This window comes from Melanaphis sacchari, unplaced genomic scaffold (genome assembly GCF_002803265.2).
Source record: "Melanaphis sacchari strain LSU unplaced genomic scaffold, SCAv2.0 Contig93_pilon_pilon, whole genome shotgun sequence".
In the NCBI taxonomy this organism is placed as follows: Eukaryota; Metazoa; Arthropoda; class Insecta; order Hemiptera; family Aphididae; genus Melanaphis; species Melanaphis sacchari.
Window position 1 is genome coordinate 547,251 of NW_020271665.1, and position 16,818 is coordinate 564,068.

At 31.5% G+C, this 16,818-nt stretch overlaps 1 protein-coding gene across 2 annotated transcripts in view; it reads left to right on the top strand.

The window, feature by feature from the left end:
- LOC112603001 (putative mediator of RNA polymerase II transcription subunit 29) overlaps nt 1-16,818 on the top strand; it is a 100,172-nt gene that overhangs the window by 76,650 nt on the left and 6,704 nt on the right. For both annotated transcript variants that reach the window (XM_025351398.1, XM_025351399.1), the window contains exons 4-8: nt 178-363; nt 2,344-2,483; nt 4,000-4,477; nt 5,686-5,810; nt 12,967-13,102. In XM_025351398.1, coding sequence (XP_025207183.1) covers nt 178-363; nt 2,344-2,483; nt 4,000-4,477; nt 5,686-5,810; nt 12,967-13,102 — 1,065 coding nt within the window. The remainder of the gene's footprint in view (nt 1-177; nt 364-2,343; nt 2,484-3,999; nt 4,478-5,685; nt 5,811-12,966; nt 13,103-16,818) is intronic.

The window sequence follows — 16,818 nt, forward strand, 5'->3', positions numbered from 1 at the left end:
ATGACACGCAACGGGATCCAAAATATTTAGGCACGTTAAATTCGGACGACCCTCATCGGCCACGCAATGACAATAATAAATGAATTATAATAAATAATAATATTAAATGAAAATCAGAAAAATCTTTTGTTCGAATTATTGTATAATAGTTTTTAACGTGTTTTATTTTATTTTTAGACTTTTCACACGCCGAGTTTTGGGGATGAAGGTTTCGACATTCCATCGATGGGCAATCAAGGAAACAATTCGACTACCTCGCCGAGTTGTAACAACGTGTCAAGCCCATCTAATGGATCGGCTGATTCCATAATCACTTCGCACACGCAACCACAACCATCGTCATTGGCGTATCAACATAGCCAAGTAAGTAGTGTCTTAGTTGATGTATATATATTACAGTATAAGAAATGGAGATCAGCAATTATTGAATTTTATTATTTTTATTTGAAAATCTGAAAAATGTCGTATATTTAAGAAAGTGTTTTAAACATTTTTAATCGCATTTTTCTATTTTTTTAAATACTATTGATTTTAAAGAATACATTTTTAAATTTATGATTAAACAGAGATAAGAATTTTAAAATTATTTTTATTTTTATTTTTTTTTTTTTTTTTTTTGTTGTAATAATATGATATTCCAAACACAAATGAGTAACTCAAATCTTGATGTAGAATTTTCAGCATTCCAACAACTCAAACATTTATTAGTAGTCTTTGTATATTGGACTTATTAATTTTTAGATCATTTTATTTTTTACAATTTCGATAACGACAACCGTGATAGATTTATCACAATATTTTACATTATATTTAAAGAATTTTTATTGCTTGTAAATGCAATGAGATATAAGTTATAATCAAGTATAACATTATTTTATTACTCTTAGTTCTTACTGTCAATAATTTCCGTCGTAGATTGACAACCATCTATACTGACTGTAAACAGCTTCATATGATATTATATTCTATAATACGACTATACGTTTAATAAGTAATAAGTAAAACTGTTATTATCAATATTACCAATTAGTTGATTTGGACTATAGGAGATTCGTTGTCATTGCGTTGGGTGCGCCCATTAACATAGAGGAAGTATATTAGAAGTATTTACTATATCTAGCGTTCATGGGTGCGCTAAATGCCGCGGCCGATCCGATCGATCGAACTCCGAAAATAAAAATATTTTATCATTTCCATTAGTGATAAAATATACAAATACACAATATACACAATATACACAGTTCGTATTTTATTATTCGATCGTGATTTTTTTTTTAATTATTAATATAATTGTAATCGTGATTTATATGAGTACTAATTGTGTTTTTATTAAATTTCGTCATTTGGTGGAAATTTTTCTTTGATAAATGCTTGTATTTATTATCTCTGTCCTTTGGTTTTCTTTTAAATGGACGGTCTGCGATGATGTATGTTAACACATTAATACTACGATTTTTTCTCTTTATGTCACTCCCAATATTTATGAGGCAAATCGTTTTTTTTTTTTTAACTGTTTCTTTATTTATAGTGTTATATGACCGAAGGCTAATGTTTTGACACAAGATTCATAATTTCCTATGAAAAAAAATTAAAATAACAATAGCGATAAATCTTTTTGAATGTTATTATTATGATGGAATAATATTCTAAATTGCCTTTTTTATGTACAAATAATAACGGATGAATAAAATCGATTTAAAAAATAAATTAACGTTCGTTTTAAGTATTTCAACATTGATATAATCAATTGAAACTTACGTTTTTAAATTAATGTTTTTGTATATAATATATATCTTGGAATTTAGTCTTAAATATATATATATATACATATATTATATTATATGTAATAAATATGTTTTATGGCTTTTTACTGTCTTTTACTAAAAACATTTTAAATTTTATATGCAACAATGACATTGATGTTGGCATAGCACTCAATAATCATAATTTATTATATTATAAATATTTTAAAGAAATTCGTTTTAATTTTATTGTTTTGGATTTTATTTGTTTAAATTTTATTTTAGCTACCCCTCAAGGTGTTTTGAATATTTTTGGTAACAAAAAAAAAAATAAAGTTCTAATAACAATAATAATAATAATAATATGATTGTTCTAAGTACACGAAAAAATAAAACAATAATCATGATGATGAAAACAGTCTTAAATAATATTTATAATTAGGTATTTGCTTAACGAAATTCAAAACAAAAACGAACAAATTTAACAAAATATAATTTGAATTCATAATTGTTGTCATTGTTTTGTTACTTTGTTACTTACGTTAAACTATAGATTGAAGATGATGGAAATAATACAATATAATATTTTTTTGTCTTTTAGCAGATGATGAATCACCATCACCCACAGGACACAGGCATGCAGGGAATGAACTCGCACAACTCACACCATTCGCATCAATCGGCTTACCAACAGCCATTATACTTGACCGGCCACGAACACGGCTTGGGACTGAACGTTAGGTATGTGGTTTTAAACTGATTAAACAACGGTCTCGATTACTTTTTTTTTAAAATATATTTTTACAGACGCAATGGTGTATTCTTTTTAGTATACCTAGTTTATATTTATATTTTCTCTTTGGTTTAGATTATCGCAATACCTATAGTTAGTTTTTTTTTAAAAACATTCATCTATATAAATATTATAAATCAACACGTTTTAAATGTTTTATGATCACGATATACATTTTTCTATTGATTTTCGTCTCACTGTATAGGTGTTTTATATCATGTATATTTTATAGATATAGTCGACTTCTTCGGACTATGTATATATGTACAGTAACACACTTAACGCAGTTTCAAAGGCGTTTCGTGACCACTTAACCGGCTTGAGTTAGTAACACAACACTAATCTCCGATAACACATTTCAAGTGCGAATCTACCTCGTGTTCGGTATTCGTTACAGGGACAGCACAATACGTGTACAAATAATATGTTAGATATTTAATTGCCATTGTTGCAACGATTTGGAGGCGGACGGCACAATTCGGTTGAATGCTGTCGGAATAACTTTTGTTGCCTTTACTATACATACATTAAACAAGAACATCATTTGGTTAAACTGTCACACAAGTTTCTCTACTTTTATTTAATTTAGTTAAAATTTATTATGTCGACAGTTAATATTTAGTCATTATTTTTAACTCGTATTTAAACAAGAGTTACGCGATGAATATAGTACAAACAAATTACGTAACTCTGTGCCCGAGTTCAAGAAACATTATTAATTCAAAACATTCAAACACAAATAACACAGCGTTCGTTAATTGAATTCACCGCGACGTCATTTTAATGTAGACGAATCTATAAGATATAATTTATTGAATGCAATTAAAACTCGATGTGTATAAATGTATGTATAATATATTAATAGTACTAGTAATATACTCGTATTCATTATAGCCGTTTTAGTATTTAGTGAAATATTAATAAATTCTTGCTAATAATCAATTTAGTAATTAAAAACTGATCAATGAATAACGAGCGGTTCTTTAATCAATGTTATATTCGGGTCGAAGAGAGACGGAAGTAAAACTTTCTCCAGAATGTACTTAGAGTTTTCGGGTTAAATACGGGTAATGATTTTATCCTTAGATTAGAATTATGTTTGGACAGTGGTTTTAAATTAGAATTTCTAAAAAATCTAACGATTTTTATCTATAAAATTAATGTATTCTGTCGTGTAAATGTACAGTTAATGTGGATTGTTATTTTGAAGTACACTTTAAATTATTTTTTACGTAAGCCACAAACATTAATTCAGTAGAAAATATGATGAAATTAGAATAAATTAATTCAATTTTTGAGCTCTTGTCCAAAACAAAAACAAGAACAGGTTATTTCTCAATGATTACGTTTTACCAACACAAACTTATGTTTAAATCCTCTTTGATGGGGCTTTTGTAATATTTTTATGACGATATACTGCATTTCAGTACCATCGAATTAACTAATTTTTTGTATTTATTACAGTTCCAGTTACTCTCAACCAAGTTACACTCCGTTGAACAACACAAATAACACAAACGGTGCACAAAATGGCATGATGTACCACCGACACCACCAAGCGGCCAACCAACAACAGCAGCACCATCAAGCGACTAATCAACAACAGCAGCAACAGCAGCAGCAGCAGCAACAGCAACAGCAACAGCAACAACAACAGCAGCAGCAACAGCAACAACAACAGCAACAACAACAGCAACAGCAGCAGCAACAGCAACAACAACAACAACAGCAACATCATCATCAACAGCAACAGCACCCACCCACCCACATGCCACAACCCACCCATCTACCCGCGCATCATTACACCAACATGGGACCACCGGCCACTAGTCCACTGACCCCTTCACTGGACATGCACCGACACTCCAATCCCACGCCAACGCCGGAAGGTATCAACACTACTAGCGACGACAGCGACGACAGCACACCGCATCAAACTATGGTAAGTCCTAATCTAAACTCACCACCTGGAGAATTGTTTCTTTGCTTGTATGAGAGGGGTAAGGTTTTGAGGAGAGACGATTTTATGAACAAACGTTCACTGAGTTTTCTTAAAGTTCCTAGACACATTATTTAGTACAACCATTTCAACTTCCGATTGTAGAGAACTGTTTAAATCTCTCTCCCTTCCCATTTTATCATCACCGTTTTCCAAATACGATACTGTAAAATGACTACTGTGCTCCGTTTGCCTTGACCTCTGCATGTCATCGTATCTGACAGTGGCTAATTTTTTAAGTTATGTGTAACGATAAATCATCTAAAATGAAATTGTGAATGATTACGTGTCATAATATTCTCAGAAACTGGTTAAAAAAATATAAAATATACTAAAGCAAATTAACTTGAAATATTTTCGTGTGATTATAGGTTCCATTTGAACATTTTAAGCGAATATTCTGTCTTTACGTATGTAGTCCATAACGTTCTAATGATTCAAACCACCCAAACCGGCAATGCACATTCTATGGTTTTTATATTTCATGGCGATCGTAAGCGATTTTTTTTTCAGTCGTGGTGAAGAGATTCATGGCCCGGGATCTAGATAGTGTAATTTAACTTCCAATTGTTATTTTTTTTCTCCGTTGTTGTTGCTGTTATTCGCAACTTCAATTTCCTGTTTATGTTTTTTGAGTGTTCAAAGTAATCCAATAATGTCATGTAAAGTGAAATAAAAATGGGTAGGTGTTTTGAAGTAAAATTCTAGGCAATTCTGTTTGAATAATGTATGCAATTTTATGCAAAGGGTAGGGTTTATATTGCCTCTAAAAAAATAAATATATACATATATTTCCTTCGCATCCATATTTCATACGGTATTTTCGGGTTAAAAATGTGTTATTATCGTACGATGCTCTCATACATATTTCATGGGACCTGGATAATATATATGTTTCTTAGTTAATATTTATCAAATAATTGAATGCTATTTGCATGGGCTTTAGAAAAAAAAAAGAAAGTAATACAAAAGAAATAAATTACCCGTTTGAAATGTAAGAAATATGAAATAAACAAACGCCGTTCTCTTTGACGTTATAAGAATGTTAATATATTTATTTCGCTGATGAAACGTGTATAAGTGTTTAGGTAAATAGGTAAATTTCTTGGTAGAATTCGTTTCATCTTAATTTATACCAATTTTGTTTTTAGCTTGCAATCAAGAGGGAAAGGTTATCTCCGGAACCATTGGATGGTTGCGGGATTATGAAAATGCAACAAAAGAAGCCGAAACCGACCAAAAAGAAAAAGAAAAGGGATCCCAACGAACCACAAAAGTGAGTACATTAATTGTTGACGGATTGGTTTTGTTCACGCGGGCTTATTAAATTGGACGAAAAAATAAAACTGAAGTCGTAGGCGACGACGAATAATATTCGATCGCGTGTAATAATTATCGTCCGACAGTTTCCGGCGTTGCAGTAATGCAGCATGTACCGTACACGATACATTATAATACTTTCAGCAAAACACACCCTCCTATTTGGCGTGTGTTTTTATCTGTAAACGAAAAGGGAGAGTTTTACAATGTTATGACTTGGATCAATACCCGGTGCAGTCTGTTGCTGTTCGGAAGTTTTCAAACCAAATTCCCTACACCCTTTTTATGCACCCCTCAATATGTGCCTATTCATGGTATTCATTTTAGTTGGCTCTTCCGTGAAAATGCTATTTTGTCGTTGTCGTCACTGAGCCCTACAAAATTAGCTTCATCGGTTTCGAGGAAACATTTTTCACATGAGTATCGCTACTTGGCTGGTCGATTGGGCGTCTTCAGTTTCCCATACGAATCGACGTTTATCGTTTTATAGTGTCTTATTGCTTGTATACTTTAAAGGCATTATTTTTTTATTTAAAGATTTTTTAAGATAAAAAAAAGTTTAGGAATCACTGAAAGAAACACTAATGTACGTGCGCGCGCTCGCAGGCATGTGTGTGTATGTATGTGTACGCGTGTGTGTGTGTGTGTGCAATTGTATTTATTTTTAATGCTACGAAGTTTGTAGTTTGAACAGCTGCGCCATTATATACACACATTTTTAACAGTTTAAAAATAATATGTTTGACCTATCAAGGGTAAATCTTGAAAATAATTACTTTAATTACCAGTAATATGTTCATTTATTTTCATGTTTCTTTTGTGCATTTAATTATTTAATAAATCATTCGATGGAACGTAAAACGTGTATCCTTGTAATGGTGCACAACACTTCATAATAATAATATGTTAATTACACTCTGAACGAACTGTGTTGATCGACGACGTAAATTTAAAGCTCTAAATCAAAAACGGCTTTACGTTTTCTTGAACGGATCAGGTTATTTAAAGAATTTCTGTTGCTCGTTTTAAAACTTGGTCTAAATTACTTATTATTACAATTATTTATCAGTACATAATTGTTTTTTATTATGGAAATATGCAACTTATTCACTTATTTTTATATTATCACGCAATGATATTGCCATCGTGAAAACCATAACGTGTAGGTGTATTATAATTTAAATAGAAGAATAACCTTTTTACGAGAATGCAAAAAATGCGGCTTTACAGCGATGCGTTACAAAACAATAATAATAATACAAATACAAATAGTGCAATAACATCAAGTAGTGGAGTGTATTAGCCTTAGGATCCGAGGACGCTTTGTACCCAATGTTTACGTTGGTCCTTCTACAAGGATCTTTCTTAACTATATACATGCTCGAAACACATGTCCGGGACAGTGGGGGTGAGAATGGAGAGGTCTTTTGTTGAGCTCTCATTAGGAATAATTTATGTTTCGTTTTTCTGTGCTCACCATTGTTGCCGGCAAATGGTCTTCGCGAAGAGCCTCATGTCGTGCTGTTATTTTCCTCTTCTTCTCGTTTGCGCACATACAAAACGACTGTGCGCATTCGTAATAACTTTATATCTCCTCCTATCCATAAAAAAATAACGATAATAAAAAATTACTAGTAACAAAAAATTGGGATTTTTTTGAACAACGGAATAAATTTTATTTACACAATTATTGCAAGAGCATTCGGATGGTACATTATGATACAACAATAGTTTATTTTATTTTATTATCGTATTCTACGGTGAAACGAAATCACGTGGTTATATATTATTGTTGTATCTACACTAAAACATACCTAATGGGAAACCAATAAAATGAGATTTCGTGTCGTGAGCGTATAGCGACTTGGTATACCGACATTTAAGTTTATACACAATACACATAACACTGTATTATAAATTATAATAAGTTAATAACTTAAATTTTTTCTTCTTTTTAATACGATATTATGTTTGAAAGAAATCATAAATTTCTAAATAATTAGAAATTATGTATTTTTTTTTTTTGCAATTTCCAAATGTTTTTCTCGTGATTTTACTAGATATACGACTATTACTCTTAAATTTAATTTAAAATCTAATTTTGAAATATATTTCTGAAAAATTCAACGTCTGCATAAATATTTTAATATTGAACAAAATAGCGCTTTACGCCCCTTGTAGATTTTATGGGCTATAATCGTTTAAAGTTTGGTCATGTGGAGAAGAGTGGTGGAAAAGTATATAATTTTATCTCTTTGCACATTTTAACTGCCACTTTTAAATTTTAAATATAGTTATAGCTTTTTTAGTAACAAACTATTTTGTACAATATCGAATATTTATAAATCAATAGTGAATGAAGAACATTTTTTGTCATTATTTAAAATATAAATTAAAGATTGTCATTATGTGAAAATAAAAATATAAAACAAAAATGTAATATATCTTTTTAATAATGTAAGTCGAGTACGTTCGATAAAATATATAAAAATATTTATTTATAACATCAGATAATTTAAAATATTAAAAAAGGGAAATGTTCCGAACAATAAAATAACCACTTCAGAATACAGTTGTTAAAAATAAAAATTCTCCCTCCACCAGCAAAAAGCAATCACTAAAATACTCCATTTTTAAATAATAATAATAATAAAATAAAAAATGATTTTAAGTTATTTCTATTTATTATATTTTTTTTCCAATTATAAATCTGATATCCCTCCACAACATGCCTATTCGTCAATAAATTATATTCCCCTTCCGACGTCGCATTTAATATTATCGGTCGTCTGTTTTTTTTTTTTTTCAATAACGGTATCGAACTGAGTCGTAAAATATCAATTTTGCCATAGGAAATCAATATTGTTTGTCGTTTTTAATTTCGAAAGTGCATTCGTCGTCATACGCCATCCGTGCACGTAAAACGTCCACTACAGAGATAACAATGATAATATAAAAAATAGTCTCGGAAACGTCCGCCTTGGTCTGCACACTACCCTTCGCGGCAAGAGTATGCGTCCCACCAATATACCGGCATAATATTATGATTATTATTATAATTGTAATATATGGTAAAATAACTACGTAAAACGTCAGCGGCCGACAGCGATAATAATTGATCATTAAAAACGAACATGGAATTGTTTTCGGAGAACAGTGGTTCTATATTCGCTTCTAGATTATAATCGAGAAAACCCATATAGACACTATACGTGTATACAATATTATTATACTCATACGCAAGAGCACGCATAGCAATAACGACAATGATAACATGGACGGTACTTCGCAGACGGTCGGCGGGCGTATATTAATGTTATGCAATTCGAAAGTTAATCAAAATATTAAACAATATATTTTATAATATACATTATACGTGTATAGTATGGAGGTATGGTTATAACAATGACAATATAATATGCATATTATCCGGAATGCAATATTTGCGCACCTAAAGCCGAGTGTATCTGGCTCGCGGTGCAACGTTGGAATAACGCGGTCGGTTGCGGTGGCATCAGAAGAGAAATCCGTACTTCAGACGGTCCAATAGAATATAGACGGCGATTCCAATTCGATAATATTACATCGTAATAACATGAATGCCGCTGCATGTGTATAGCGATCCCGCCACTGTTTAAGCTCTATAAAATGCAAATTGATGGCGCGCTCGCCAGACCGAATATAAATCGTGTATACCTACAGTGTACCTACAAGTGCACAACGTCGGCGGTTTCGCGGTAAATATTAAACGTTTGTGTGCGCTAATGTACGTGTATTGTGGATACAACGCGTTCGTATGTTGCATGTGCAGCGCGTTTGCACCACTCGACACACGCCGTTTAAATGTTGTTAAATCGATGATATTTAATACCCTCTTTCAGCACTCGGGATGGGGATGGCACGAGGGGGTGCAACTCGGAAATGCCTAAAAATTCACGGCTGAGCCGAGAGTATGCGAGACAAGAAGACATTAAATCGTTTACATTGTTTAAAAGTCGCGATAGGAGGACGTCACATTGTAATATTATATTATTAATAAACGATATCTCTAACTCTTGGTTGGTATTCGTCCGCACCGTTGTTTATCTATACGATATGTATAAACAGCAATCGCACCGGCCGGTATATATTTCATCGATTTCTGAATGTAATAATATATAATAATACAATCTGCTGTGTGGTAACAACTATCTCGGTAAATCAATATTATTGAGAGTTGAGATCTTAATTCACTCGCCTAGGAGTCCCCTTGTTACAATTCAAACCAATAATAATAGTGACCTGTGTCCGGCGAGGTGTCTGTCGATTCTTTTTTCAGCATAGTACTATGCCTCATTCGTACACGCGAACTGATTATATTGTATTGTTCTTACCGTTCCTGTAATAACGGACGGCAAATAATAATGCTTTCAAACAAGATACAACACAGTATACGATTATAGAATGAATTATATTACATATTTGTAGACGTATTTGGCACGTTGTCTTACCGTAAGTTGCCGTAACTTTTTTAATTTGTTAGGTAGTGCAGTTGTACCGTTGGAAATCGTCATGGCGTACATTATAATATATTACGCTATATAATAATTACACCTGAAGTGGAAACGGTTGATAATAATAGTAATTTTATATTATTATTCCGGCGAACTCTACTAGTGAATATTATTATTCGTGGAAACTTTCATCTCGTCGGGGTGCATAAAATATATTTTATTTTGGAAATGTGGTAATTTTCGTCAAAAACTTCAAAACCGTCCACGCGTTTTGCTCGTCCGTCCGTCGCCGCCGCCCTATTACGTTCTCATTCGTTATCCACCAACAAAAGTTTATAATACTTTATGTTCCGTCTGAGTATTGATCTTTGTTACGTTGGATTGGGGTAGGATGATGATTATGAACTGGGGAGGGTTATTGCTAAAGTTAGTTCAAGTGTGTGTGTATGTACAGTTGTTCGGCATTTAAACTTTTCGATGAAAAAATTTCGTCTACATCGAACGGAATATGAATCGTTATGTGAACGAACAGACGCGGAAGAAAATAAAATTTTTGTGTGAAAAGTTTTTAAATCTGTGTTTATGTGTAGTCACATTGTTCCTCAAGTAAACGTTTTGTTTATAATATTATACATTAACAAGAAGAAACGATTGGTCAAATATATAATATTTTTACGGGTTAACTTTAGCGGTGCAGGTGTCGGTGGAAGGGATCGAGTGAAGTTTTAAGTCTACATCGGCAGCGTGGTCAAAATAACGTTCCTCTTGTCACTGATCGTCATAATAATACATAGATGAAGGATTGTGGATAGTGTTTGTTTCGTCGTTGTACGATTTCCAGTCACGCGACCGCGCCTGCTGGACATACGGGGCATACTAACGGGATCCTATATGACAACCCGTTCTAAACAAGACGTTCCAAACGTAGCTAAAAGTCAACAGAAATAGGTAGAACGATAATAGTGTGGAGCATAAATAAATTTGTATAATGTACAAACCGGAGCACTTTGAAAACCACGGTCACAGACTAGGGAAAAGTTATGTTTCGTTCTTTTCTTCGTATCTGCTTCTTTAAAATCAATATTTGTAAAACTAATAATTCACGGAATGTAATATACCATAATATAATGTTTTATAATAACACGAAAACGTGATGAAAATAATCATTTGATTTTCGTTAGCCTACATTGTACTTCATACATCAAAAACCGTTGTGTATGTCTATACTTTATACTGTGGAGGACGCGTGATAACTTATACACACACACACACACCCATCTCTTTATATTAGATAAATATCTGTGTGTATATTTATTTATAACACTGAATAATCTTATACGCAGTGAGATTGTAAAATATTATTAGTGGCGCCAATCTTATAAGCTAAACGTATAAACTTCCCCACCAATGTTATTGGATCCTCCCCAAAAACATTCCTCATCGCAAAATAATGAAAAAAGGGAGTGTAATAATAAATAAAACTATAACTAAATTATTTTGCTTATGTATTTCATATACTATGTAGTTCGTATTATTGCTATACAAATATAAATAAATCAACAGTATAAAATCCATTAAGTAAATTAATATATTATAAAGTTTTATTATTATTAAAAAAAATACAAACAAAAACAAGTTTAGACAATGTTTATAATTTAATTTATTAGTTATTTGTGTAAAAAGAAAAAGTTTTATGGAAATCAAAAACAGAAACGGTTTCATTGTAAACGTAAAATATAAAAAAAAAAATTCAAATAACATTATTAAAACATTATATAAATATAATTTAAAATAGTGCTTTAAACAAAAATTAAAAATAATGTTGAGTTACATAAATAAAATATAAGTTTTATTATTTTGTAAAAAAATAAATGAAATAACTTTAATGTGCATTATTAATTTAATGAACTGAATATCGAATAGTTAAATTAGTTTTATTATCTAAGTAATACAAACAAAATAAATTACGCAGAGTATTTTTAGTGGACATTATAGTCATTTTTATTGTTCAAATACATGCGATATTAACATCAATAGGATTTAGTGTGCCAGAACGTCCGGGTCTTAGTCATAAACTTCGGAACCCTAATAATTAAAAATGTATTTCAATTTTCAACCAATCTAGAATCACTATTACTTATTATACTTTGAACTGAATATAAATTAAATAAATCAATAATGTTCGTCTCTTTTTATATGGGAGTTTAATCCTGTCAAGTTCAATAGTATAAAAATTTAATTAAAAATAAAAATAAAAAATTGATCATGTACCACGATTGACTAACTGTCCAGAGCATAATTGAATCGGATTTTTATTTTCGTAATAATTCTTGCCATAGAATATAATTAATCTAGACGGCGATAAAGCTAAAACACAATATTTTCGCCACCTTGCAGTTAAGAAAAAAAAAAAAAAAACATTGTCGAAGCTGCGTTGTTTTTTCCAATCGGTCTGACAATTATTTCATCTAATGCGTGGAACCGCGCATGTTTTATGATATTTAGTAAATAGAATGTTACATTATAAGATATTGTTATTACTTATTAATATTATTATTTTGAGGATATTTTTTACTATGATAAAGTATATTATACTAATATATCATTTTATTTTTCCAGACCAGTATCTGCTTATGCGCTTTTTTTCCGGGACACCCAAGCGGCAATCAAAGGTAAAAATCCTAATGCTAGTTTCGGCGAAGTGTCCAAGATCGTAGCGTCCATGTGGGATTCGTTAGACGCAGATCACAAAAATGTAAGTATACCATAATTAATACCTACTGTATTTCATTTTATTGCTGTAGTTATATAACGGCCGAATAATTATCATATTATTAATACCTACCTACTACAAAGATGATTGGGTGACACGGTATTATGATTACTTATAAATTATGATGTGATATGAAAATAATATTTTACAACGAAATATAAGTATATCAATTTAGAATAACGTTTGTTCCTTTGAATTGCCATACTAAATGAAATATTGTTTCTGTGCGACTGACGGATTAAAGTCCTTTTTATTATCAATTCTTTCTCTTGTCAAGCTCGCTAGCTCGCAAAAATTTTCTCTTATTATTTATATTGGCAAAGGGAAACATTTTAAAGAGAAGAAAAGCACCCTTCACATTCTTCCGTTGTTCTACTTCGTTTTTCACAGCTACACAATCTATACGAATGAAAAATAGTAATCCATTTTTAGGAGTGCCCTCAGTCAGTTCGAACACATTAATAAAACCAAATACTGTAAAGAGAAAAACAGAAAGAGACGGAAGGACTGTAACTGGGTGGCGGTGTAGAAGTGATGGCAGGGACGGATGGAGAAGTTATTTTCTTTCCATATAGAATAAATAATCTCGGAGCTGATGTTATGAAAATATAGGTTGAACGGGTAGTGTTGATGATGCGGGTCGGCGGAGAAGTAATTTCTAAAGCTTTTTCACTTGTAAATTTGTACACTGAGGTATATTTGCGTACACATAGTACCTACGGGTAAAAAAAAAAAAATGCCACTGAAAACATGGTAAATAATAATAATAACAACAACAACAACGGGACGGCGGCGGGAGAAATATATTTTTGGCGAACTCTAGTAACCAGTTCTTTGGACACGAATCGAAATACCCTATTATTATTTTATAGTTTATTTATAATAATAAAAATAACGTACACAAAACAAATTTGTTGAATAGAAACCCCAGACGTGATTAATTGAACATCGATATTATTGTGTAAGCGTAAAAAATATAAATTACGTGTGTATAACGGAACTTAATGAAAAACGCTATTAATTTGACGTACGTCTTGTACACAGTGTATGTTTAAAACGTAACTGTGCGGTGATATATTAGCCTAAATATCACGTTAAAGCGTTGTACAACAAAGCTTTTTCGAGAAACATTATTATAACAGTGTGTCTAAAACGAAAATACGTTATTAAAACGCGTCGTCATAAATAATTTAAATTTGTCGGAGAAGAGATTTCCGAAAATGCTAATATTAATTTCCCTCCCCTTCCCACCAACATTGTTTTAGACGTGTCCCGTCGGTACTACGTTCATTGTTTCAAAAATACAATGTCTTATTTGATGTCTCAGTGTATTCACTGCTGGCGGGTCTGTGCACTTCGTCATATTTTTCCGAGTAAACATTCCCCGATCTCCGTGAAAATATTGGTTTGAGTTGTGTATACTATTAATTTCTTCGACTGTAACAACCATATATATATATATATATATGTCTGTTAACAAGCACCACACTAAATCCGTTGTTGTATCGTGTAACATCATGGAGAAAATCAAATGGAAAACTTTAAATTTGCCAGGAATCCGCGTATCTATAAGGAAAGAGATACTAACGAAACGAAACAGTTTGCACGTGCTCATAAAATATTACCAATCATTACGCACACACGTTTGATTTACTTTTCGCTCACGGAATTACAAAAAAAATCTATTTCCAAGCAGTAGGTACTGTTGTAGTTTTATAATAATATATTATGTTTTCGAGTTTAAACAGAAATAATATCATTAAAATATTGTGTGCATTTATCTATTTTATAGTTTAAGTGACAAATGTCTACAAAAGTATGCACAACTAACGGTTTTCGATTTACAAACAAGCAGAACGACTAATAATAATATTCTAGGGCAGTACAAGTACCTATATTATTATGTAAAATATGGTGGTTATGGCCAGTTAGTAAATTAAGTACACTGAACTCGAATAATAATAATATAACAAAATAAAATTCTTAAATTATATTATGTGCATACATAATACATTATAATATTTTAATGTTGTATTAAATGGGTTGTTAGGATTTATAATACTGACAAAACAAAATGTTAATAACAGTAAAATACTAAGTGCAGTACTTTCACAAATCTGCTGACCCGATTCTCATGATTCATAGGCCCATGTGTATATTATATATGTATTCTAATTAGATCGAGAGAAATCTACAAGAAACTTCCGGGATAAATCAATTTCTGGTTCCTTATTATTTTGTTATATATATATATATATATATATATATATATATATTGTTTTGAAAATCATGGTGTTACGTAAAAACAATAAAAAAAAATTCAAAACATTTTTAACTGCCACTTATTAGTTATTATGATAACAGTAATAGTATTAATGTCGAAGAATACTATCGAGTAGAGAGGTGGTCTTATATTTAGTCGAAACTGTTATCGTTAAATTCGGCTTTGTGATAAACTGTCAGAACGCGGAAAACAGACATGTAGTAAAATCAACAAACTGTCGTTAATATTTGTAAATCCCGTTGGAGCTAACTACGAGTTTATTATACAGTTTTATGTGAAATGCCCATAAAAAACTTTCTAAAACAAATTAATGCTCGCAAACCCAATAGAACTATCAAAGTCATCTATAAGAAATTATGGCTACTGACTACAAATTGACATTTTCTCTGACCGTAATAAATCGATATCGAGGTAAATCAAAACTCTTAGCGTGCTATTAGCTCGCTGAAAATATGTCATAGAGCAAATTAAGAATTTATTGCGTTTATTGGTTATTGAAATGTATTAATATAATAAATAGACGGTAATGTGTTTCATTATCAAATGGTTTAAATCGGTTTTTTCCGAATGCCATCGTAAAGACCAATACACAATCTATCGGAGGTCACTCGTAAAACGTTTTATTACTCTGCCATAATATGTGTTATTTTTGACGTGGTGCATTAGCGTTTACGATAAATTATGTTTGGCCGTTTCCATTTTGATAGAAATAAAAATATAAGAAAAACCAACAAAGTAGAAGCGTAATAACTAATAAGTAATAATGCTACAACACGACCTTTATAACTATAACACTATGTTGACTATGACGACTTGGTTAATTATAATTATTCTCTTTTCTTATTCCTTTATTTATGTGTGTAATTGTTTTATTCCTATATTTAGGATCGTAACAAAATTGCACGATCATGTGAGAACATAATAGGTATTATGTTGAGAGTTTGTGAATCTTGAGGAGGAGTGGCGTAAATTTCAAATATCTTGACATGACATTTTGATGTATACGAAAATTGAATTTATTGAAAAATGAACCCGTGTTTTTGAGGCACTGTAGACGTGGAGAGAATAGGAATTCAATTTCGTCACTACCCTGAGTTGTAGTAATAATTTGGTTATTTTTAATGCGGATCCCTTTTGAAACGCAACGTACAAATTCATAATAATTAAATGCAAAGTTTGCTTTTGCTGTAACAATAGAAAGAAATGAGGTGAACTCATTGAATGGGACACCAATGGGGGCTGCTGCGTTTAAAAGCGATTTAAATCAATAATGTTTAAATTAGAAACTTTGCTCGACACCACCCTACTAAAGTCTGCGTTCCCGCCTACCACTGCCGATTTTGCATCATCTGGCACACACCTCACATGTTGTACACAAGGGAATGGACTTTGTGCAAATCGCCTGTCTGAAATG